The 26,640-nt window shown below is 43.5% G+C and overlaps 1 protein-coding gene across 1 annotated transcript in view; it reads right to left on the bottom strand.

Moving 5' to 3' along the window:
• LOC138265359 (major facilitator superfamily domain-containing protein 8-like) overlaps window positions 1–26,129 on the bottom strand; it is a 92,232-nt gene extending 66,103 nt beyond the window's left edge. Inside the window, exons 1-6 of the mRNA XM_069213003.1 lie at window positions 23,380–26,129; window positions 9,315–9,500; window positions 3,957–4,019; window positions 2,973–3,092; window positions 2,132–2,211; window positions 49–361 (exon numbers count right to left, since the gene is read on the bottom strand). Coding sequence (XP_069069104.1) covers window positions 49–361; window positions 2,132–2,211; window positions 2,973–3,092; window positions 3,957–4,019; window positions 9,315–9,500; window positions 23,380–23,455 — 838 coding nt within the window. The 5' untranslated portion in view covers window positions 23,456–26,129. The remainder of the gene's footprint in view (window positions 1–48; window positions 362–2,131; window positions 2,212–2,972; window positions 3,093–3,956; window positions 4,020–9,314; window positions 9,501–23,379) is intronic.
• Window positions 26,130–26,640: the final 511 nt, after the last annotated feature.

Genomic DNA, 26,640 nt, shown 5'->3' with positions numbered 1-26,640 from the left:
TGAGCATTTTTAATGGAACCCCAGATACAGAATCCCTGCCAAACCTACGTTTCATGTAGCTGAACCGGTGCAACAGGTTGCCATGGGCACCATCATCTTCCTCCGACACGTGCCCATTAGGAATGTAGCAGTACTCATCAGCAGAGTGCGGATCAATGGTTCCAACGATATGTTGCCCCTGCTCAGCATTCACACTGCCGTAGCTGGAGATTTCAGCTGGTTCCTGGCCAGCGTCTTGCTTCAGAAGTGGCTCCTCCTCTTCCTGTTTCCCGACTGGATCGGTCGGTGGCAAGGGTTTGAGATCATAGTACAAGAACATCACCAGGAACTGCAGCAGGGTCCAGAGAAGGCACATGAAGAGCTGGGAAGAGTGCGAAATAGAGGGTCACATAAAAAGAGAAGGGGAGCAGGAGACAGACAGTATGCAGGTATCCATCAAAGAGAGAAAGGAAGAGGGTAATGTGTCAAAGTAATGGATATAGAAAAATAGAGTATGGCAGGCAAAGCAAGTGCATACTAAAAGCACACAGATGAACAAAGAGAGCAGATTTAGAGATGTTAAAAAATATATTCTTTCAGGAGGATGGGTAGGAGAATGCTGCAGTGGGAGCTCCTCAACCATGCTGGATGAATTCTAACCAGTAAATTGTATTCCAGATATAGCACCCATCTCTAAATAAGCCCTAAAGCCAACAACTGAGTAACTGCGCCCCTGATACCGATAGTGTGTCAGGTGAGTGAACCCCAAGTGCATCCAGATTCCCCATGTGGACCCCACTGGTCGTGGCTGGAGGTACCTAGCCTCGAGCACTCCTGAGTGGGAAATAGCCACACAAACTAGTGATACCCATATAAAGCGATACCCCTAAGCAACCTCATAACTTGGAGATTGTGCTGTCTCTTTCCCCTGTCCCCTTTCCTTCCGCCTTTTTTTGGATTTTGCTTATTCTGTTTCCTGCCTCTTTTCCATCTGTTTCATAATGTTCTTGTTAGATTACATTGATGTTAATAGTGGTCATATTCACTCCAGTGGACCGCACACCACACCCAAATGTGCACATCTTGAATATATTGTACTTCTGCATATATAAGGTAATCTTTCAACATATATGAGGATGATGCTTTGTCTATTGGATTCTATTCATTGAAATGTATCATGTTTGATTATCTCTCAGCTGAGTCACTTAATGGATAAAACTGATGACATCATTCAATGGAATATGGTGCACAATTGGCTTAGACACAATGGGGTGTGGGGATCCCAGGTTAGAGACTGCCAAGAGGGTTGCGTTTCTGACAGCAGGTGGATAAGCAAGTGCTTTTAAATTATTTCTACTCTTTCCTTAGGTGAGACAGGGTATATCAATCAGAAAGAAGTCCAATCAGTGTACATTTAGTTGAGCCTACAATCTCCTTTTTGTAATGATCTGTTTTCTCAATGAAGATCAGGCTCTTTATTCTCCAGTCCTGGTGACTCTCCAGCACAACACTATGTGGGATCACTGTGGGATCACTACAGTCAATTCACATACCCCACTGGTCAACTTGGAGCCAATGCTCCAACTTGTTAAACCCACATGATAACAGAATGGACACCTAAAAGACATACAGCTGTTTTAAGGTCCACTTTTTATATGGAATAAATTCTTATATATCGTACGTGCTACTACATAGTTTTCTACTTGGCGATTCCCTATATAAGATATTTTCACTATCGAACACTTTACAGAACCTCAAATGTTCAAGAGTTTGAATTAGTTCTGTTGCGATTTGAACCAGTTGCCTTTATTTTTTTTTTCTGCAAAGGTTCCTGAAGGATTAGTATGAACCTCCTGAGCTCTCTTACATATGAAACTAATGTAAAAGGCAACTATGTCAAAGGTGAAGGTGGTACAACCATGACCACTGAGCAAGTGGAAATGCTGCCCCTCGGATGGGTCTGTTTCCAGTATCAGGACTCACCATGCACCATCAAGCATTGCCCCCGTCCAGCCCATCTTTTATTGATCTTTAAGTTTTCACACTTGTCCACTGATCCATCTGCTCTGGCATTACCTCAGTCTAGTCTTTGCACATATTTATGACGTTACTCTCATAATATTCAACAAACGTAAGAAAACGTGAAACTTACCCCAGGTGACGTGAATTTGTTCACCTCAAACGGACCCAGACGGAAGTTACAGAAGCGCAAGAACAGATTAAAGGCTGGGCCTAGAGGATAGAAAGAACTAGTGAAAAGTAACAGACAAAAGGAGAACTTAAAAGAGGATGGGCCATCACGACGGTAGATGAGCATATTATGAAGAATCAATCTCTGTCCCTCTATAAGGGGCACAGGAATACCAAATTATGGGTCCCGGGATAGCCGTGACAAAGGAACAGCAAGATCATCTCAGTGATGATGCCCAATAAGGCCAAAACACTTCGGAAGTTACTTCTGTTTTCTTTCAGAGAAGAGGGGTCGTGGCCAGGAAATTCAAATGGTACTGTTTCCATGTAGGTCAAAGGCTGCTATGATTGGAGACTCCATTCTTAGGCAAACCAAACGCCAAAATAGTGCTCTATCTGTCCAATACACAGAATGGTTCTTCCAAAATGGAAAGTAATCCAATGCAGCATGACCAGATATTGGACCAAATTCATCTTAAAAACAGCTGCATTTAAGAAACAAAAGTTTGTGAAACTTTGATGTTAATTTAAAAACTGAATGAATTCTTGTTTAAATGGAAATATATTCCTTTTAAATCATATGATAAACATCTTTATAACACACAAGCTGCTCAGAAAATTGTTCTTTCTCACTATTTTTGCTTTGAATAGTCAACTTTATGTGAAGGTATATATTAGGACCTCTCTAATAAGCCGGATTTGCATGACCAATAACCTAGGCAAACTCAACAAAAGGAATCAAGGCATTCTCTTCAAAAATGCATTACAATCAAGCACAAGACAGTGCAAGGAAGAAGTCTCACCAATCAGTAGACCCGCCTGTCTGCAGGCCATGACCACTGCAAACACCGTAGCTCGCTCTTGGGAACTGGTGGAGAGCGTCAAGTAACCAAAGATGGAGGCGCCTGCTCCTGTCCCGATGCCTGAAAATATGAGGCACATGTCACATAAGAACTAAAAAGATTTAGCAAAGCACAGACTTGGAAACAAGCCTATAAGCAAACTAAGGGATCCTAGAAACAGGAAGGAATCAATACAGTTGAACACCTGCTGCCCCTGTGTCAGACGTTTCACTCAGAGCAGGTATCCTGGTGCCAGCGAACGCCAGCCTTTTCCCAGACTAGGTGAGGAAATAGAAGATTGCAACACCAAACTCTGTGCCCCACGTATGGAAGTTTGCCAATCAAAAGCGAGAGCAATCACTCCAAACGAGCCTGTAATACAGAGCAGCAGAATAATGCATCCGCTGCAGCAATATGTGCAGGTTTGATTTTTGGCTGGTGCATTATGCGACTCATCTTTTGCACATCAATGAAATTATTACCTCTGAGAAAAAATAATAGAACCTGTCATAAGTGTCTAAAGACCATTCAATTAATATAGCCTGTTAAGATCATCAATTATTACCATTCCATATGTTTATTAGCATGAACCAGGATTGAATCCAGGCCAAAAGAACCCCATCAGTGGCACACAAGATGTTCACTACAGACAATCAAGCTGGTAATCCCAGGGAAGAGTCACTTTTAGCTCAACACTTGTTGATCGCAGGCCCCACTTGGGAGTCACTGCATCTGAATACTTCCAGATAACAGCACACAAGAGGAAGTCATCACTGCAGCTGATCCCAGGCCATAGGAAGGAAACATTGTAGTTGAGTACTTACGAGACATATATATATATATATTTATTTATTTTATTGATATGAAGACTGATGGACACATTTCATGAATTGCCTCCCTTCTCCCCACCACCCTCCTGCCTCACATACCACTCCCTCTCCTTACCTGCGACAAGTCGACTGCCCAGGAGGAGCCACTTGGAAAGACCCATGAAGTACATAAAATTCCCTGCAAAAATGAAAGTAAGATGTGTTTGTTGGATTACTCTATGGTAAAATGGAAGTTAGTGTAGGATATGAATGCAGTCATAAACACAATACCTTTATATAACAATCAGCATTATGCATTAATACATCTCGCAGCATATAACCATTAATGGTATTACAGGAAGCAATGTCATATGACTTTTCAATCAGATGACATCACTGCAAGGGACATCAATCTACCTCTGTCAGAGATTAACTCAAATGAGGTAATACCATCAATATTATTAAATATATCTCACTTCACATATATAATCAATATAACAGTTTCACAATATTAACTGAAGTTGACCCAGATACCTACAGAAAATATCACTCATTAGTCCAAATTCTATGGACATCATTCCCAAAGCCAGTGACATGACAAATGAACCATCAGTGGTCAGAACAGGAATGCTCAGAACTACAGGCTGGACATGAAGTGTCAGCTCTGCAGGCAGATGGGAGCCTTCAGAAGGATGAGCATGTCTGTCCATGTGCTGTGAAGCTGCACAGTTAGCAACACAAAAGGATGATGGATGGAGTGCTAAAACTTTTCAACCACTCACCACCAGTCACAGATCTGGGTTTAATCCATTGTTCTTTTGATCACCACGCCACCCCAGTTTAGACCCAGCCATATGCAAATCAGTCTTGACCCTGTTCCCCATGGGAACAGTCCAGCCCGAACTGCCAGGCTAGGTCCTCCCTGGACCAGAAACAAGCATCCTGGGACCAGTGTCAAGGTAACACCCTTCATCAGCCATGCTAGCTTGAATGTCAGTACGCCTGTTTATCCATTGTGTAACACAAATCTTTTCAGTATGAGAATAAATAACACGTGGAGCTACGCTAGTATTTTCTTGATTTTACAATTTACACTGCACGCTTGTTATATTAGTCTCATGGCAAACCTTTAGTTTCACATTGTAACAGGTTAAGAACAATCCTGACAAAAGGGCAGACATGCATATCTGCTCCACCTTCATGCAGACCTGTGTCCTCATAAATAATTAAACAGAGATGACTGGGAAACACAATGCATTGAATGTGGTCCAGGTGGAACAGAGGAGGAGCTCTATAAAAACACTGCTTGTTATCTCTGCTCTGTGACTGGGGGCGCCAATAAATGTCTTGGTTTCGCTTAACACCTGTTACTATGACTCAGTTAGGAAAGAGCTCACAGAAGAGACCTGCAGTGGCTAACAGGAGCATATGCGGGATCAAGTGCTGCTCCAGACATCAATTACATTGCATCACTGATGAAAAGGTTGACCCACTCATGTCCTGAACCTCTATTGTCTGTCAGGAAGCCATAGCACTTCAAGATCCACTGAATGCCCACCAGCTCCATAGATGTATCACAATCTTTGGCGCCAGCACAGTAGAACAAACTACCCTGTGGAGTGAGGAAATTTGTCAGCACAGACATCACACATGCAGGTCCCATTATTAGGAAGCACTTTTTCCAGCAGCGTTTGCAATTTTTTCCTTCTGCTGGCTCATTCCAGATGGGCCAATCAATACCACATTCCAAACTTCAGCTGATGCCTGAAAATGCTGTCACATGATGAAATCTAAATAAAGATACAGTAGTTATTTGAGAAAACATTAGTGAAAGTAAGAACTCCGTAAATCGAAGGCATCAGGGAGATGGAAGACCACCTATCAAAGTCATATTATGTGCAAATAGGCTTTTCAAGAACATTGTTGTAAAGTCCTCAATGCAGATGTTTCTTCTGTTGCCTCTATACTTCTATTGAATGTGGTGATTCACTGACTGACAAGCTTCATCATTATATGGCAGCCTTTGTATCCCCATGAGTCCCAACTCATCATTATATGTGGCGATGATGAACCTACTTCTGTCTAATAAGCTGTCTACTTGAATCCGATGTTCACCTGGAGTGTAGGCAAGGTGTCTCCAGGGCTCAATGGAACAGGTGAGAAGGGCCAGCATTAGGTATGGGCAGCTGCCCAGGGACCCAATCCCTGTTCAGCCCTCCAACATCGGCCCCAAAGGCTTCTCAAAAATGTTTCCCTTGTCCCAGGCCTCACACCTATGGAGCAGTACTATGAGGCCCAAGGAAGCAACACCTCTTCTGGGACTAGCAGGGGAAATACATGTGAGAGAGAGGCTATTGAGAGATGAGAGGCACTGCTAAAGGTTGATGGTGAGCGAATCATTGAACACCGCAATAACGATTGCTGCATTCTGGTGCACTGTAAGGTCATCATTCACTATGTTTTAAATATGCTATAAAGACAAATAGAATTGAATATATAATGAAAAATGGATTGTAGAATGCACCGTTTTTGTTATTTATTCCCAAATTGTCTTTGGGTGTTGGGAACCCTCCCCCTCCAACTCCCATTGTAATGGTCAGGCTCGCTCACTATGCACCCTATGGGGGGCGAGTCTGACAAAATTTGCCAGGGCTGCTTTGGGTTCCCAGTGTGGCCCTGAATATGCCCAGGGAGATTCAATGCAAGGAGGAACATAACAAAAATGAGAAACTAAACCAGCAGCAAAGTTATTGATACAGGTGTGTCTCTCGGTACTATGTGGCCAATTTGTTAAGTTGCCTGCAAGGAACAAGAATTGCAACAAATGGAGAAGGATGGCGTATTTTTCAATGGTGCATAGCTTATCAACAAACTGTAACAATCGGCATTTTGCACACAGACGCTCTTGTGCAGGTCATGGAAAAATTTAAATTCGTACTGACAAGCACAGAATTAACAAGAAGGCATGTCCTATTCGTGAATTTTCTTTTTTTCTTTTTTTTTTTATATATATAAAACAAACCCATTAGAAGTTACTTCTGATTCAGGGTGGCCGAATACCATGATATCTGACCATCTTTTTTGCCAAATGGCCTACTACTGAACTTTCCTCAGATGAGAATCCCCTAGCCTCAGGGGAAGAAGGATTGATATATTTGTTTCTTTCTTTTTTTGGGGGGGGGGGGAGGAGCTTATGTAACAGTATCAGGCAAATTACACAAAAGTATGTCAAGAAAAAAGGGTATAATATTGTAGGTTGCGGGATCAAGGATATTTTTGAATTCCATTGAGGTCAGGCACATACTGTCCAATCTTTCTGTTAGCTGTGTAAAACTGTGACCTGCAATAATTGCTGGGTGCTCGTAAGAAAGGTTTCATTAACAAAACTGTTGTTAAAGATTCTCTGTGCAAATATGCGAAAAGGTAAAGAGTGTACCACTGAGTATTAGGTCCCGGTCACAGCAAAACATCTCAATTAGAAAAAGACAAATTCATACGGCCAGTGGATTCCTGTGAATGGGTTTCCCAACTCAAGTGGTGGATAAGAAGAAATTGCAAAAATTAGTTGGTATGCTGATCTCAGGTTATTTAAATAAAAAGAACATTTTAGTTGACTATGATCCTTTACTAAAGATTTAGTATATCTTTGCAAGGTAGGGCAATGCAAGCTCAATTTCAACTACTGACCTGAGGTTGGCCTACTATCAGTTCAAAATGTGTGAATAGTTAAAGTCTCTAACCATGTTCTTGACTTCTTTGGAGGTTTATTGTTTTCTTTGGATGACATTCAGATTAGCATCTGCTGAATCAGTATTTAAAAAACGGATGTTTATTTTTTTCAAGGGGTAGTACACGCTTTCAAGAATGATATCCTTATCCATGTGGTACTAACAAAGAATATAATGGAATTGTTGATAAATACTTAAAGATTCTAGGTAAACACAGAATGCTTTAAGTTGGATACAAGTACATTTTTAACTAAATAGTTGACTGCTTAGAGCACTATATAGCAGCTTATGGAATTAAGTTGAAGTGGGACTTGGTCTCACCAATGCAAGTCAAGCAAAATCCTTCCTAGGATTATGTGAATTTTATTAGTGATTTGTGGAAGGGTTTGCATGATCAGAAAACCCTTGAAAAAATGTGACCTTTGCTTTGGGAACTGCGAAAGTGCAAGCGTTCAAGAGGACTAAGCAGTTAATCGTGGTAACACCAGACTTTAAACCTTCCAGGAAGGTGAATTATATGTCATCATGTGGATGCTAGTGTAGTTGGCATAGAAAATACTATTACGTCAGAGGATTGGCAGTAAAGAACATAATGTGGCTTACAATCTGGATGCTACTGTAAGACTAATATAAACTATTGCGCCATGGTGAGAGGCGCTAACTTGTTGCTACCTGGCATTTTGGAAAACAATTGTGGGACAAGATATTTATAACATATATTGATCATAACCACTAAACATCTTCTTGGTGAGGTATGGACAGCAATTCCCAGTGATATCTTTGTTATCCAGATCACAGCAATTCAACGTTAAAAGTGTGCACGCATCAGACGTAAACAAGGTGGGCATGATTTTTCATGTAGATTTCTAATCGTTGAAGGTGATAAAATTAAGGAACAAGATAATGATGGTGAATGTGTATTTGCTTTTGTCGATGTGCTGGCAGAAAGCTAACCAAAACAATGCGAAAAATGTATAGTGCCTGCTTTACCTTAATTGGAATGAGTCAGATGCAAAATTATGACTTAAAACCCCTACAACAGTAAAATGTCAAAAATGTAGCTGATACCTGGAGATACTTCCAAGGTGTGTAATCTAAATGAAGAAAGAGTAGATATCTCAGTAAATATTTCTGAGGGTAAGAAATAAATGAATATATATATATATATATATATATATATATATATATATATATATATATATATATATATATATATATATAATGGTGGAAAACTAGCCAAAAAGGTAGTGGAGTGCTGTACATGGGCAAAGACCACCATAAAGTCAAAGAGTGTTAAGAGAGGTAGCTCAGTTATGGATGGTTAATGCACTGTCATGTAGTGTTCTTTAAGAGGCAACTCATCAACTCTTTTCTAAATTGCAGAGGCACTGAGGCAATATCATTGCATAAATCAGAAAAATTAGGGGGACTGAAAAGTCATCTATCAAAGTAATATTACATGCAAATATCTATTTTAGAAGCAGGATCCAGGGTCACTTATTTAAGAAACATAGGAGAGATTAGGTGAAGAGACACCCGTTTCCAGGACATTCCAAATTAAAATGTGAGTTCATTAGAACAATAAAAGCAAGAGAATCATGTCACTCATAAAAGGGAAAAGGAACTCTGATTAACTGATGATTGAATGAATTAATAATGGCATTTGGTAGGTATACAGCGTGAATTTGGTCTCTCACTACTGAATTTTTTTGAACGGTGAAAAAAACAATGGCGCCCAGACATTGCCACGGAGGAGTACTGCTCACCTGCTATCTCAAACATGTTGGCAAAGAGGATTGCAGCTTTGGTACGTCCAGTTCGATCTGACCAGTGGCCAAATAAAGGTCCTGCCAGCAGGCCACTGAAACTAAAGGCAGAGAGCCCCAGGCCCAAGAAATAGGGTTCTGCATCCAGAGTCTGTAGGTAAGACCAGATGGTGGGCAGAATCACAGCTAAACAGGAGACAGAAGAAAATGTCTTGGTTTAAAAGAAGAAGAGAGAATCAAGAGTAAGCTTCAGTCGACACGAGTACAGAATGCACCATGTGCAGAGGTACAATGACTGCGGGTGCGAGCACTGTAAGCTAACAGACGCAGCACATACACCATTCCTCATATGACCTTCTTCTGTATGGATTACATAAGATTAGTACCGCCCATATTATCTTTGAGCCCATAGAAAACTGCTACTAGCAAAGCCAATTGGTATATCTTGCATTTTCGTTTAAGTTGTTTACTGCTTTTAACACAGACTTCTAAACCTATCAATGTAGCGAAGGGAGCTATAAACCGGCATCCAGGAGGTACATGCAAACTGCAAGCCATGGGAACAGAACCTTATTTTTTTTTCTCAATCTGTCATTATTCTAGGTTGGTAAAATAGGTTCCTTTGGGAAGCCATAAAGGGCCACATGTACTAACGTTTTTGCACGCCCCAAACTGCGAATTTAGCTGTTTGCGATGTGCAAAAGGCACATCGCGATGCACAAACCCCGTTTTGCAATTTGGTAACCTGGGGGTGTTCCCTTCCTAATTGCGACTCGCAGTGCCATGTAGGATTGTTTCGTGACCGCGAAAGCGGTCGCAAAACAATCGCAATTACCACCCATTTCAAATGGCCAACGTTGTGAATGGCACTGAAAACATTTTTTCAGAGCAGGCAGTGGTCCTAAGGACCACTGCCTGTTCTGAAGAAATGAAACTAAAACGTTTAATTTTTTGTTTTTGTAAGGCATCTCGTTTTCCTTTAAGTAAAATGGGCTGCATTACAAAAAAAAAAAGAGCTGCTTTATTGAAAACAGTCACAGACATGGCGGTCTGCTGTCCGCAGCAGGCCACCATCCCTGTGAGGGCCGCCATTCTCAACAGGGTCCCAAATTGCGACCCCCCTTGCGCGAATTGCTAACAGTGTCATGGACACTGTTGTGCATAAGGTTTTGCGACTCGCAAATTGCAAGTCGCAAAACCAAACGTACCTACATGTAGACCAAAGTCTTATTACTACAGACAGCCCCAACCACTGCATTATGTTTCAAATCATGACTTTGTTTCTCTCAACCATACACTCCTAACATATAATTACACGTATGTGATCCACAACTTGTAATCCACATTGTCTTATGTTACACACTTGCATTGTTTATTGTCCCTTAATAACATGTATGAAATAAAGTGCTCTAACACCCTACACATGGATGTTTTGCCTATAGAAGAATTAAATAACAATCTCATACATCTAGCTGTTGACAAAGGAAAAAAGTCTGCCTCCAAACGATAGTTTAAATGAAGTGTTAGATGTGCTTTCCTCCACTGCATTAGCATCTAGGTGTTAGGCTCCATATAGCTCCCACCCAACATGATAGTCTAACAAAAAAGAGCTAGTGGCCCTTTAATTCAGGCCTTTGTTTTAGGCCGAGCTAGAAGTGAAAATATGAAAGCCCCCTTGCCTCCTGCGGGTTGATGCTCTGCATTGAAAGCAAACAATGTGCACGTACGGCGGACTGTCTTCCATGGAAGTATATTTAAAAAAAAAAAAAACAGTCCAACCTAATTGTGCACTCCGTGCCACGTCAGTTTGGACACAACCACATGCAAATCAGGCTTGTCCCTGCCCCAATGGGAACAGTCTAGCCCGAACTGCCAAGTCAGGCCCTCCCTGAGCCAGAACACAAGCAACCCAAGGCAGGTTTTGCCCCTATTAGGGCTCATCAGTCAGATATAGCTTGGTTCCAGTCGTACAGAGTGCACAGGACCCACATATGGACAAATCTGTCCCACTGAGGAAGCCAAAAATTACTTAGATCAGCAGAAACAAACAGCTAAAGCCCTGACAGGGCTTTAACCAAGCAAACTATATTAATAGGTTCACAGATTTGCTATAGGAAGTGGTCAGGGTTCAAGATGCGTGTGCACACTTTGTACTTTACAGTACTTATAAAACAGGCATATACTTGAGCCTGACAAATGCTCATCAAAGTTGTACCCACCATATTGGTGAAACTGAACTTGTAGCAAAACAGGTTTGTAACTGGCACAGAGCTGTTCCTGTAAGCAGTGGTAGATGATAACTGAGAACAAGGTGAAAAGTAGTGTTGGGGGTTCCAACTTTATTTGATTTGTAAACAGTATCCAACACTGCCCCACACGTTTTCCTGCAAACACTAATCGGACATTGAAACAAAGCTCTGTCACCCATCAAGCCCTTTTTGCCTGCAAAACCCCCATCATAACAATGCTACGATTTATGCCACTGTCACAGAAGACTGCTTCACTCATTGTTTAATATTTATATTCAGCCACCACTAAAAATAATTCGAGATTCTGGTCTCAAGTCAAATAAGTAGGCTTATGCCTTGATCCCCGGGTTTATTGTAAATCAAAGAAACCTTACGACATCTAAAGGATGACAGCAGATCTTAGCAGATCTAAGCAGCAAAACCACCTTACATGGACAGACCCACAATCCAAGTACCATTATTAACATGGTCATTAATGCCAGACAAAAACAATGTAATATAAACCTGCTGGCTACACTTGTATATGCTTAAGAATGTATTCCCAAATCTGGCTGTGGCCCCAGGCTCAGTGAAAGATTGTTGTTTTGCATCTTGACTTCGCCAAAAACCATCACCCGGGACTCCTAGCTTTGTTATGAACTGACCAGAGTGGGTGCAGAAGGCTGCAGCTAGATTACTGGCAAAACTGAAACGTAGAAACAAAGTAACTGTTTCTAAATAGACACTTTTCACTGTATCAGCCAACAACACTACTACCTGTGACATTACAGAAAGAGACAGGAGCTTACAAGCATGAGGACGGGCCTTCATTATCTACGCCACAACATAGGGTTCAAATTGCGTTACAGCAAACTTGCAACTGCTTAATTCTCATGGGCCAAGTGCATTACTTCCATTTGAAAACCAGGGAAGTACAATTTGCACACCCACTGATTCTCAAATGGGAATGCAACTTGTGATACGAATTATGCACCAACAGGTAACCCTGCAGATAAATTGTCTATTCGTATGATTGGCCACAAGACGACCTACCAGGTCAGAATTTGGAATCCTCGCTAATTCGATGCAAACAGACCGGCGAAGGCCTACAAGGGATAGTAAATCTCAGTCCCCTCATTTGCTTTCCCAGATGGATCTTTTGTAGCCCACTTTGAAAGGAAAGACAGGTCCTTTTTTAAAAGTTTCCTGTTTGGAAAGATATCGGATGCAGAATGAATTGGTCCTTTGGATCTCTGCCTACCTCACTCCCCTAATATTCCTGAGGATGCCAACATGATCCCCAAAAGAGGAGCTGCCCCACTGCAAAACTGCCCCTAGGAAAAATCAGTTACCGCGCTAAACGCGGGGGTGAGTAAGCAATCAATATTATGTGACCAAAACTTGTGGTCACAAACCATAGATACATCCCTTTCCAAATTGAAGGGGAGTGTCCCTTTCAAGCACTATCCTATTTGTGATTCGGAAAGAGTCTCAAAAGAACGTTTAAAAGTTTGAAAGACTTTATTGACTCACAAAAGGGCTTTTATACATTGTGAAAAGTACTTTGTGGCCACATACCCTGTGATTTTGTGAATCACACGGATTGTGTTCGCAAAATAGCCATGTACTCCTGGCCCATGAAGAGACAGCAGGAAAACTGGCACTACTTGAGACAAGAAAGATGGAGTATTTTAATCTACTGTACACAAATGTATTTGCTTCATTTTTCGCAGTAAGTTTGCCATGTCTCAAATACCAAGGTGGAAGAGGGGTGTGGAGAGGGTTGTGGGAAAATATATATTACTTTTTATTTAGTTTGCTGAAGATTTTCAAAGGAGTCTTTCTTAAGGCTCTAGAAAGTGGTGTCAGAGCAAGGACTGGGCTGCTGAATGGAGAACCAAAGTAAGAACGCTGCCAGTCCCTAATCCAACAATTACAACACATTGGTGCTTTGAGTTCAACATAAGAATAGTTAGTGTGAGAAATGGATTAACGGTTGGGAGGGGGAGGGGGGGTTTCAAACCCTACTCAAGCAGTAACCACAATCCTTGTCAGGGTGAAGTCACAAGCAAACCCCAAATTAACCTGTGCTCAACCCTCTGGAAGCTTGGCACAGAGTAGTCAGGCTTAACTTAGAGGAAATGTGTAAAGTATTTATGCAGCACTTCAAGCAGTAATGAAGTGACAACACAATTCAAAAAAGGTCCCACACCAATTTAGAAAAACAGAGCAACAGGTAATGTATAAATCAAGACCAAAACAATAAAAATAGAACTGGAGATATGCGATTTTAAAGATTTAACTAATAGTGCTAAACGTCCCAAAGCCGCACTTGCGGCTATCTGGCCATGCAAGACCAGGAGAAAGTCATGGTCAGGCTGCCCGCAATGGAGCACAGGTCAGATACACGGACCAGGTCAGCCCCGCTGAAAAGTTATCTTCTCCATTCAGCGCAAAGAGTCCTATTCAAGGTAGAGGGGGTCATGTGGAGCAGAGGCCCATTGCAAACAATAGTCACTGTAGCGCAAAGATCCTGTTGTCATCGCAAGCAGGCAGGTCAGAGCTTCGCTGTGGAGCTCCCTGTGAGCGGTCAATGATGTAGTGCAACGAGTTGGGTTGATGAAACTTCACGCTGGCGGGCTGTGCAAACAACAATGTTTCAGGGCCAATGGCCTGTTCGTGTTTGCAAAGAGCCCACACACTCCAAGTCAGCATCCTTGAGGCCACACCAAGGGTCCAGGACCTGATGGGCACCTCTTGGGGGTCAGATGCTTGCTCCAGCAGGCTCTGGGTGCTGGTTCAGGTGGTTGGGAGCCATTACGTCCCTCTGGCTCTGAACAGAAGTCCATAAAACTAGCCCTTGGAGTCACTCTGGGAGTCCTGGGTTCAGTTGCAGGTTCAAATCCCTAGAGTAAGGCAGGAGGGTAGCAAGGCAGTAGTCCTCCAGGGCAGCAGTCCAGCAAAGAAGCTGTCCTTTCAGCAGCACAGCAGTCCTTCTTCCTGCCAGAGTATCCACGGGTTCAGAAGTGTACTGAAGAGTTGGTGTCTGAGGTCCAATATTTATACCTGGTTCTTCCTCAGAAGAGGGTGAAGCTTCTAGAGGTTTCCCTTTGAAGTCCACAGGCTTCCTGCCTTCCTGTCCCTGGTGCCAGACCAACATCAGGGAGTATGCAGCCCTTTGTGTGGAGGTCAGACACAGCATATTCAAGCGTAAGTAGGGCTGTGTCCCGCTCCACCCTCCCAACCTTCCAGTAAAGGCCCATCTCGGTACACCTAAGCTCTCTATTGTACCAAACTGCCAATTACACCCAGTTATGTGACCCAGTGATAGGCTGTAGGCAGGGAAACGCCAACTTTCTAAAAGTGGCGTTTTCAACATAGTAATTTAAAATCCAACCTTACCATAGCAGACGATTTTTCATTATAATCCAAAAACATCAAGCATGAACTGGTTAGCTTTTCCCATGTAGACGTTAAAGCTGATTAAATGTAATAAGGTAACTCAAATGTTATCCTATGGGAGAGGTAGGCCGTGCAATTGTGAAAAAACGATTTAAGAGGTTTTCACTATCAGGACATGTGAAACTTAAAAGTATATGCCCTACTTTTTATATACACTGCAGCCTGCCCACTGGGCTGTCCAGAGTCTACCCTATATGTATTAAAAACAAAGGTTTGGGCCTGGCAAAAGGTTTATTTTGCTAGCTCGGAATGAGAGATTAAAACTCCACACACAGGCCACAATGGCAGGCCGGGGACAGATTTAAAGGGCTACTCAAGTGGGTGGCACAAATAATGCTCCAGGCCCACTAACAGCATTACATTTACAGACTCTAGGTGCATGCAATACCATTTTATTGGGGACTTACAAGTAACTTAAATATGCCAATTGGGTGTAAACGAATTCTACCATGTTTACAGGAAGAAGCATAGGTACTTTAGCACTGGTTAGAAGTGGTAAAGTGTGTAAAAGGCAACAAAATCAGGTTCAGAAAACAGGAGGGTGAAGGCAAAAAGTTTGAAGATGATCCAGCAGAAAGGGTGAAGTCCATCAGTTAGGTATAATTATAAGTAAGGGAAAGTAGCACCTTTTGATTAGCATCCCTATAAAGTGTCAAAAGCAGTTTTCAGGACGCACATTGGAGACAAATATTCACTTCACAGTTCCTGTGACACTCATCATGCTGATAGCTTCTTTATACATCCCCTTCATCCAGTTTCTCAAACCCTGACATTTATTTATGTGGATTTCTAAAGCGCACACTGTCAATCATAAAATAGAGTCACCTGGCACAGAAGCATCTCCTAGTGCAGAGAACAAACAGAGTGGCCATATTATCCCACACACAACCGAGTTTTAAATATTAGCTGAACTTCAGATGATTACTCCCATCTAGGAAGGAAGTTCAACTGGACTGCTCCTTGAACCTTAAAGGCTTTCCTACCCCAGGCCTTGATTTGAAAAAAGGTAATACACATTTGTAGTTAGAGCTTGATCGTACAGTTCGAGCAGATTGATGTTTTTGAACTTTTGGGTCCAGAGTTTGGGGATGGTGCCATAACAGATCCTGTGGGTTAGGAATTAGATAGTTTCTGCCTTTTCCTTATCAGCATCTAACCACCCTATTGACTCCAGCCTCCAGTTATCAATGGAGTATATGGATGATCAAGAGATATACTGAAGCCGTGTGTTATCAGTTTCCTAGAGTTAAATGAAGATTCACTCTTTAGGTGCTATCTGGGGAGCCTCTGGAAGGAGCATTAAGGCTTAATTTGGGTTCGTCAGGCATAAGCCCAGAAAATATTGCCTCTACTTAACTATTGGAAGCCTGCCACTTTTGATGAGGCTACCTTATACCTTAATCACAGTACAATGTTAAGTGATGCAGCATTGACAATGTGGAAGCAGCTAATCATCCTCATGCTCCACCATGCTTGTTTCGTTGACATGCTTGCACGTGTCAATGACCTGTCCATAGAGTTATGGTGCTGTGGTCCACAGCTCTGCTATGCTGAAGCTTCCTGCCACCAGACAGCACCTTGGTCCAAAACAAAACTCTTCAGGACGCAGAGATCAAGCCACCAAGTAGTGCTCATCGCAGAATAGGAATTCAATTTTGTAAGCCCAACACCACCAACCAGTCTGCTGCCAGAGTTTCGAACTGTAGGAAGCTGGCCTGGTGCGTGGTCAGTACCTAAGGTACTTACACCTTATACCATGTCCAGGTACCCCCTACTGGTGTAGTGTAGGAAGTGTCTAGAAGCCAGGCTCTCTGTAGGTAGCTGTAGATGATCAGCCAAGGCTTATCTAGGAGACATGCAAACCACTGTAGTCGCACAACACTCACACACATGAAAGAAAACACTCAGTGTTACAAAAATAAAGGTGCTTTATTTTAGTGATACAATGCCAAAAAGTACTAGAGAGGCAACCCTCCAATAAGAGGTAAGTAACACAATAAATATATACACTGGTTATCAGCAATAAGCATAGAAAGTGGTAGAAAACAGTGCAAATGCAGTTAGACAATAGTGACCCTACGGGGAGCCCAAACCAATTACTAAAAAAAATGGAATGCATTCACAGGAACCCCACCTAGGTGAGTGGAATGTGTAGAGGGGAGATTGGGGTACTAGGATACCCTAAAGTAAGTAGCACAGTACCCCCTAGTGACCAGGAGGAAAGGAGGAAATTACTAGATTTTCCCCAAACCACCCAAAAGGAAGAAAAAGAAGAAAATGAAACACCCAGACAAGACTGCAAGAAACAAGCGGTGAATTCCTGGAGAGGAAGATCTGTGGAAGAAGGGGACCAAGTCCAGAAGTCACAGAAGAGTTCAGTGGGGGCAAGAGCCCCTACCCACCAGTCTAGGATTGGCCATGGCTTACCTCCACCAAAGTTGGACTGCTGGCAGAGAGGACCAAGAGGACTACTCCAGACCACTACCCATGATGCAGGAACCACGCAGCTCAGGATGAGAGGAGATCCATGCAGCCAGTCGTTGCAGTTGGTGCCTGCGGATGCAGAGGAGTGACTCCTTTACTCCAAGGGAGATTCCTTCTTCCTTCTCATGAAGGCTGAAGACTTGCCACCCTCAGAGGATGCACAGCAGGGGAAATGTTGCAGAAGCTGTAAGGAGCCGTGGGCACAATGTTGCAAGCAAAGTCTTTGTCATGGGTGCAGACTGTCGGTTCCTGGAGGGTCCAGTCGCAATTCCAGTGGCTACAAGTCGAAGTAAGGTGCAGAGGAGTCCTTCTGGAATCTTGCAAGCCGAATCTGAGGACCCACCCAAGAGAGAGAACCTAATAGCCCGGAAAGGGGATTGGTCACCTAGCCAGGTGACCACCTATCTGACATCACCTGCCTGGACCCTCTGGAGGAGCTTTGGGCACCACCACTGGGGTGGTGATGGACAGGGGAGTGGTCACTTCCCTTTTCATTTTCCAGTTGCGTGTCAGAGCAGTGACTGGAGGACCCTGAACCTGGTGTAGACTGGTTTAAGCATGGAGGGCACCAGACGTGCCCTTCAAAGCATACCAGTGGCTTGGGGAGGCTACCACTCCCAAGCCATATAACACCTATTTCCAACGGGAGAGCGTGTTACCCCCCTCTCCCAAAGAAAATCTTTTGTTCTGCCTTCCTGGCCTTGAGCTATTCAAGCAGCAGGAGAGCAGAAACCTGTCTAAGGAGTGGTAGCAGCTTGGGCTGCCCGAAAACCCCTAGAAGGCTGGTAGAAGCAATGCTGGGGGTCCTCTAACGAGCCCCCAGAGTGCATGGATTCATACTTTCAATGGCAACTGTATTGGGATATGATTCCGACATGTTTGATACCAAACATGCCTAGTTTCGGGGTTACCATTATGTAGCTGGACATAGGCAGTGATCTATGTCCAGTACACGCATAAAATGTCGTCCTCGCACTCACGAAGGCCATGAAAATGGCACTGGAGTTTGTGGCGGCACCTCTGCAAGTGTAGGGGTGCCCTCACACACAGGTACCTGCACCCTGCTCTCTGGATTAGGAGGACCTGCCATAGGGGTGACTTACAGTGACCTGTAGTGAAAAAGGGTGCATGCACCCTTTCACACAGACTGCAATAGCAGGCCTGCAGAACTCTTTGCATGGGCTCCCCATGGGTGGCATAATACATTCTACAGCCCATGGGGATCCCCTCGTAACCCAATGCCCTGGGTACCTGTGTACCATATACTAGGAACTTACATGGGGGCACCAGTATGCCAAATGTGGGGTGAAAGTGAGTAAGTTACCAAGTTAGAAGAGGGAGAGCATAATCACTGGCGTCCTGGTTGGCAGGATCCAAGTTAACAGTCAAACACACTGACAAAAGGCAGAAAATGGGGGTAGCCATGCGAAGAAAGAGGGTACTTTCCTACACAAACTGAATAGCTTTCAATGATCTCCCCTCCTGCGAACAGAATGGCGAACACAACCCTGTGATTGAATGGTCTCAACCATGTCAAAAAGACACAGAGGACTGGTAAGTCAGCTAGAAGGGCAACTGGACCCTTTAATTTATTGCAAATATTATAAATGTGAATGGGAGTAGGGATATGCAGTAGATTAAACACTGACAATGCCAAAATTATTTTGTGCTTATTGTGTCCTGACGTGTGTAAATAAATGGACTTCACTTTACCCATTTCTCTGCTGTGGTCTTTGCTGAATCCTACACTGCTCTTGTGTTATTTCAGGTAAATAAGCTGAATTTTTAACTACTTAATTTCGGCATACCTGCAGGCAGAGTTAGTTAACCAAACTGAAATAAAATAATCTGTGCACAAAAACACAGAAAACTTTATTTTGTGAGTACTTGACTTCCACACCACAATCTATTTGAAATAACTTAACTAATTCTGGATAGAACTATAATACTGACTATCTGTACAAACTTTTGTTACAAAAGAAGCATGTTCAGAGAGTCAACTTAACTAACATTAATAGAACCACCCAAAAATGAAATTAACACCACACAGAAGGCATAAATCAATGCACAGGATCATATCCAGCAAACCACGGTACACAAATATTCATTTAAGGAGCTCCAAGTGGCTTCTGTACAGACAGCATAAACTTGCATTGGTATTAAAGACCAAGGGCCGGACAACAAGTATGGCGGTCCTGGGACCGCTGTACCAGCGGTGGCGGTCCAACAGCCACATCCTCAGCTGTCCAATCACCAGATTATGAGGGTGGCGGTAGCCCCGCCACAAGACCGCTGCAAGCACCAGGATCCCACTGTGGTAGGGAAAGCCGCAGTTAACTGCAGCGGTGCCGATGCCGGTACCGCCGTACTTATCACGACCTGCCTTTCCGCCAAGCTTTTCATGGCGAGGACCCCACCATGAAAAGCTTGGCAGAAAGGCAGGACAGGGACCCCAAACAGGGCCCCACGGTGATTTTAAGCTCTTAAGACCATAGGGCTGTGTGGCTGGGGGCATATGCTGTGCCCTCCTATAACTGCACTGTTGGTGCACACTGTTGCCATGCCCAACGTTGTGCATGGCAAAAGTGCGACCGAGGTGCATCCGACGCTGCACAGTAGCGGCATGTGCTTCAGTCTCACTTTCTGAGCTGCAGCATGCGGCCGCATTGACACCGCCACAGACACTACACCAAACCCGGTGGTAGTGTCATAATACGGCAGTGGGGAGGCTGCTGGCTTGGCGGTGTCCTCACGACCATTGTATTGGCAGTCCGGAGGTTGGCTGAAGTCATAATTGGGGCCTAAACCTAAACACTAAATACTAAGAATCGACATTCGGGAAACAGTAACTGCATTTTCAATACAACCGAGAAAGTAAAACAATTTATGAGAGGGGAGCAAACATCCATGAGCCTAGGACTGAACAAAAGTTCATGCAAATTCATCAAAATTCAAAATAGAAACACTTAAAACTGCAGAAGGCCCACAATCAATCAGATATATAGGAGATTAAATTATGTTAAATGTTACCAAAGTAGCAAAATGCCAATGTAGAGTTTAACAAATATATTCTCCCCAGCAAATCTGGGGTGGGACAGAAGCACTGTACAATAATGGTATCCTGATATCACCTCAGTCGAATTCCTTTTATCACTCCTACAATCTGCACAGCAAAGCAACAGTTTGCACAATGGGACAAAATTGATTCAAGAAAGCTATGTCCCTGGATTGTAGCATCAGACTAACTTCAGGAAGTACACGATGCAAAAATGTATCTCTAATGTCAACATCATATGCCTATAAGAAACCTGAGACCAATCATCCTTGGTTATGAAACATTCCATAGTCCAGCCATTACCTATCCTCCAAGGGGAGACCAGTTGGGGCTAGCAACCTTTGTTTCAATTAAAGAGCAGATAAAACCTGAAAAGAATAATCCTGGGATCTTGTGGCTGCCAGCAGTCAAAAACAAATACCAAGGAAGTTACTGCATTCGTCAGAATTGCTGATATTACACATCTACCGACAGCATGGATCAGGCCAATGATGGTCAAATGTCACCAAAAGAAACAGATATCTATGAACCGCTCGATCTTCTCAAAATAGTAGTGGCACCTCGCTAGCCCCTGATTTCAATTTAAATGTAACGCTTGACAGGATGAAGAATCTATGTCCACAAGAAGATGTAATATGGAACATTCCCGAGCAAGCAATTTTTCTCTAAAGTAGGGACTGACGGTCTATTTTTGCTAAGCTCACTCCTAGGTATACACTGCAGGTACTTAAAGATCGATTTCCATGAGACAATTCGATATGATGCACTCATACTGCAAGAATGAGAAAGGCAGTGCTGTCACTACAAATGAACTGGTGAATCCTTTTCAAACATTTAAGATTGGCCGGAGACTGACTCCAATACCCAATTCATTAATGATCCTATCAACAGTTAAGTATATGACTTCAAGTATCATGGCTGTTTGTAACATAGAGGCTCTATGTAGGGTAAACAGGATGAAGTGGAATACTGCCACTGATGTAAAATCAATCAGAAGGTTGGATTGATAACACAGCCCATTCATCTTTTTGATTTTCCCACTTACACTGCAGTAGGATTCACAAACATGAGGGCAATTCATCAATGTGATAAGAGCTGCTGTGCAATCAAACACAATCCACCTTTCAACTCACAACCACAATATCACCAATACATAGTTCACCTTGGAGCTAAAGCGGGACAAAACAGGGTTAGCAAGAAACATCAGACTGGCAATGTGCAAAAAAAGGGGGGTCTCATTCAAGAAATCTAAGTACATCTGCATTACTCTAAGAAACTAACTTGTGAAGCAATAAGAGCCACAAAAGAAACACTGGATGGCCTTCCATAAAGCTTGCTCTTCCTGAAACCCCCAGAAAAAAAAGCTTCTGGGTCAATAAAATTAATTTCTCAAATGGTAACTCTGCAGGTATCAATGATTACCTTAGTTATGAAAAGTCACAGTATAAGTCTGAAGTACCAAAACATGATGATCTAACCACCGAACGCATCCTGGCAGCGATCAATGAAAGCAGGAAAGATGCGTTCAGCACCCCTAAACTGATTGCCAATCACAATTCCCAAAGTAAACAACTACTGGCAAGAATCTAAGAAAGAAACTATTCAAGAACTGATACACCAGTAGTACTGTGTCTGAATCATGGCAAGGAAATGATACAAGCTAGATCCTGCTGCAAGTTACAGACTTATAGCTCTCCTACACGTTGACTATAAGAATCATGCATGGTTGTTTCTAGAATTTAAAACTTGGGCAATATAATCTAAAAATCAAACCTTTTTCAGGGCTGACTATGGAACCATCAATAACACCGTAACCCTGTCTCTGATTTTGTACAAATCATTGCTAAAGGAAGTCATTATATAATTGTAAACACTCCCACTGAGCAACAATAATCACATTTATTACAAAAGTGTCCTTAAGTTTCTTTACTGTGCTTATTTATTTTTGTCTTCAGCCAGTGTTCAAGAGTCTTGTAAATGTATACAACATGTGTTTCGTCACATTGACTTCCTCAGGGCTATATTCAAATCCCCTCCAAATCCAACATTCACGTCACATATGATTAGAAAGGGTATAAATTCAAACCTATCACAGAAAGTTCTAATGCAAGTTGAATCAAATGCTATGTGTCAATTATATTCCTCATACGGCCCAAAGTAGAAAGGTTGCACGGAGTGTACTCCAGTAGCCGCGGAAAGTTGCAATATTAAAGCCTGTATTCAGAAATTTAACTATTTTTAAACTCAATTTGGTGCTTTAAGTACTTGGCATAGAGCAGAATCTTTCATACAAAAATGTAAACATATTTGGATCCACAAAATCAACCACAAAATTAATTCAAAACAATATTAAAAACCTTAAAATATGGGGCTTACAAATAATAAGTTCTGGGCAGGCAAGTGGTAAATATGTCTCAACCCTTTAGCGAGCGTCCTACCGCTTCAGCATTTAAAAAAACAACATTTTTGCTCCTGATTATTCAAGTTAGGAGAAGTTTTGCAATTCTGGAAGCATAAAAGACAGAATACTGGTTACCGAATCTGTAAATATAACAAGCATTGGCAAAGCCAACAGGTTTTGCCCTTTCGAGATCTATTGATGTTGTTAATGTTTTTTTAGGAATGTTACACAGCAGGGCAGGCACCAATGCAACATGACTTAAGTTAAATAAAAAGCACTATGACGGAGAGCCCACACAAAAACATGTCATCTTTATGAGTCATAAAAAAGCACAACATCTAGCAGTAGTATGGTCTTGCAGTGCAGTCTATTGCTACTGCAGCCTGAATTGCTCACTCTTGTAAACAAAAAATATATATAGTGAATATTCCTCACCATACTCGATGCCCCCAAGGAGGAAGATAATGCCAATGGTGATGTTGGTGAGCTTCTTTTTCTTCTGAAAATCCATCAGGCTTCAGACTCCCCTTCTGATGACAACAGTAGACCTTGGTTACTCTACTCCTGTGATAGAGACCCCAGAGAATCTAGCCTGTGGCTACTGTGCGGGTCACAGTTGCCTATGGCTGTCAAAGTTCAAGTTTGGGGTATTAAGAATTATGGAAGTTGAGGGAGCACATTTGCTTACCACAGGGGTCAAGATTGGAGTAGTCTGGGTTTTGTTTCAAAGCAACCAGTCACAGGTAATCTGTGACAATGTACTTGGGAATATGGCTGGGGACTGGAGCTGGCTGGTCAGTAATTACAGGATCGGTCAGACTTAGATGGAGGCCAGGTCAGACACCCTGCTCTCCAAGGTTAGGATTAGACTGGAGTTCAGATCAAGATGACTGGTGGCTCACGTTTACTGAAGCTCAATGATAACCCCAATCCGGGTGAGCCTGGACAACAGATTTAAGAGCAGCAGGAGTCAGGTTCAAACAGGGATCAAAGTGAAAGTGACTGGCTGCAGACGTTCTATATGAGACATCCTGTTTGCTGGATTCTTTGTTACAATAACTAACAGCTGAGGTCAGTCAGATTGGCCAGTAGCTGGAGTTTAGTTTGGATTAGATTGACTAGTGATTGGGAAGGGATTAGGATACATCGACTAGCGGATGAAGTGCAGATCAGAATTACTGATTGCTGGGGTTTTCTTGGGGCTTACTAATGACGCAGGTGCATGCAAGACTGACTGGAGACTGACTGGCAGGTGAGGTATGAACCAGAATCACCAGTGAGTGAAGTCCAAATCAGACTGACGTCAGCCTGGGTCTAGCACCAACTAGCCAGAATATGATAGGATAATGGCACCTGCCAGAGGTTGGGGTATGGATCAGATTAGCAAGCAGTTGGGACCCTGATCAAACTAACCAACAGCCTGGATACAGGAAGGAAAAACTGGCAGCTAGATTCCAGGTCAGAATGAATAAGGATTTGTGCCTCAGTAGACAAGTACAATGGTTGGTTAATCAGCACAATGACTGATATCTGGGTCAAACCGAACGATGGCTGAGACCTTGGCCAGACTTGTTGTCTAGGTCACAGTGGCTGGTGGCCGGGGTCCAGGTCGAGCTAGATGTGGTTGGGCTCCAGGTCAGCCAGTGTTGTGTTATGAGGCTAACTGACCAATACCTGGATACTGAATCCCTCGCTGGGATTCGGGTGAGACTTAGCTGGGGTAGGTGTTACAATGGCAGACTGTGGCATCAGAGCGCTAAAGTCAGTATCATACCCGATGTCTCCTGTGGTCGGAGATGGAATGACCAATTAACACTAGAAATAGGGGGGGGGGGGGGGGAAGACCCCCTACTCCTGAGAGCAAGGCTCGTGGATCCTTAAATACCCCAACTGACCAATCAGAGTGCGAATTTGAAAACGAGGTCGACTCCCGTTCAAGGGGACTCTAGCACTGGCCTTGACTTGAGTGCAAACGTCATCAAAATTGTGTTACATGTGTCTCTTGACGGGCACTCAGTGCCTACGTTTTTTTTCCTATTTTTCTGATCTTTTTATATTTGACTCAACTGAAGTCCAATTACCAAGTCTGATTTATGTCCTATTTTTATGTTGCTTTCCTTTGGTAAACTTTGCTCAGGGCATGTAACACCCCTCTCAATATCTTCTATTCTACCGTCTCTTTCTACTCGAACCTGACGTCACGACCACTTGTCCCTAAAAGTTTCTCAAAAGCATTGAAACTTCCTGTAAGTTTTCCCGCACCACTCTCTCCTGTCCGTCAGCTTTTTTGCCACCAAGACAGCGCCCTCCTCTCTGGTCAGATGCACGCGCCCTTCTGGTTTTTACGCCCCTGTCTGAACCCCCGATATCCTTTTCTTTCCAACCTGTCGGACACCTCTGCCTCTCGCCCCCCAAACTTGTATGTTCCTTTACAGTGACTGACCCCTCGACACTTTGTCTCTCTGGCTCTCAGTAAGACGATCTGTTTCTCTCCGCTGTTCCAGTCGTGACCCCGTGAGGCGTGGATCGGGGTACAAGGTATCCGCTTGCTTCCCTGGCTCCCAAGTAAACACTCTCCTTCTTCCGCCCCCACCCGGCTCTCTTGCCCAGCAGGGTGTGTCGCTTCCCTCCCTCCACTCCCGGCTACACACCTCTTTTCCCAACACTCTGTCCTTTCCTGGTGACGATCCCGGGATTTACCTTTCCCTTCCCACAACGTTCTCCTCTCTCCCTTCTCTGCTTTCTGGTGCGGTAAAGTCCCCTCCCCTTACACCCCTAAAGGCTAACTTCGACGTGTAGTACTTCTCCTCCTCTACCACTGAGACTGCACCACAGGACCCTCTGCAGCTCCCCCTTCTCCTGCTACCTTCCTCGAGGGGGGCAGCTCTACTCTCCGTTTTGCAGGTACAGTGCACCTGCCGGTCCCATTCCTCAGCTGCACCTGTGGCCCTGGTATTTAAATGACCCCCCTCAGTTGCAGCTCTCCCCTCTCCTGGTGACTGCCTCTTATGCCTCTACCCCAGGTCCCTTCCTTTCCCGCAGGGAGGCTCAGAGCACCTGTCCCTCTCCTCTGCTGCGTGGCTCCGAGGGGCAGCTCCACAGCATCTGCCCTCTAAGCCCTCCCTCCTGTGGCGCCAGCTGCAGCAGCTGCAGCACCTGCAGCAGAGGGGCTCGGTCCAAAGGTCCAACCAGCGCGTTCCCCAGCAAGGAGACTCTGTATTTGTTGTTCTCAGACAGGAGATCCCTGATAGGGCGGGCGGAAGCCAATCACCTCCCACGTACCATCTGCTCCTCCCGTACCACGAAGCCTTTCTATTCACCTGAATGAATGTTCGATTTCATCCTGTGTGCTGTGTTAGGGAGCTGCGACCGGTGCGGCGGCACCGGGTGCGCACCTGGACTGGGGGCCCCCGGATTTAGCAATACTTTAGGAAACCTGGGATTTAAAAGCACTTGCTGAAAAGTTCCTTGTGCGTCCAGCCTCAGGAAACAATTAAAATGTCAAGATAACTTTTGTGATTAATGTTATTGCTAGAGAGATCGGCGTTTTGTCCAGGGGCTGTTTTGACTCCGTATAAAGCAGAGGGTTAATATGCTGCTGCAAAGAACAGATCTCTATTTTATATGGATAGCTGAATGGATTAGTAAAGCCAGGCTTTTACCAGAACTTTAATACAAATGACATGTATGTGACAG

Source organism: Pleurodeles waltl, chromosome 11 (genome assembly GCF_031143425.1).
Source record: "Pleurodeles waltl isolate 20211129_DDA chromosome 11, aPleWal1.hap1.20221129, whole genome shotgun sequence".
In the NCBI taxonomy this organism is placed as follows: Eukaryota; Metazoa; Chordata; class Amphibia; order Caudata; family Salamandridae; genus Pleurodeles; species Pleurodeles waltl.
The sequence above is the reverse complement of the archived record's forward strand: the minus strand, read 5'-3'. Positions and strand labels throughout refer to the sequence as shown.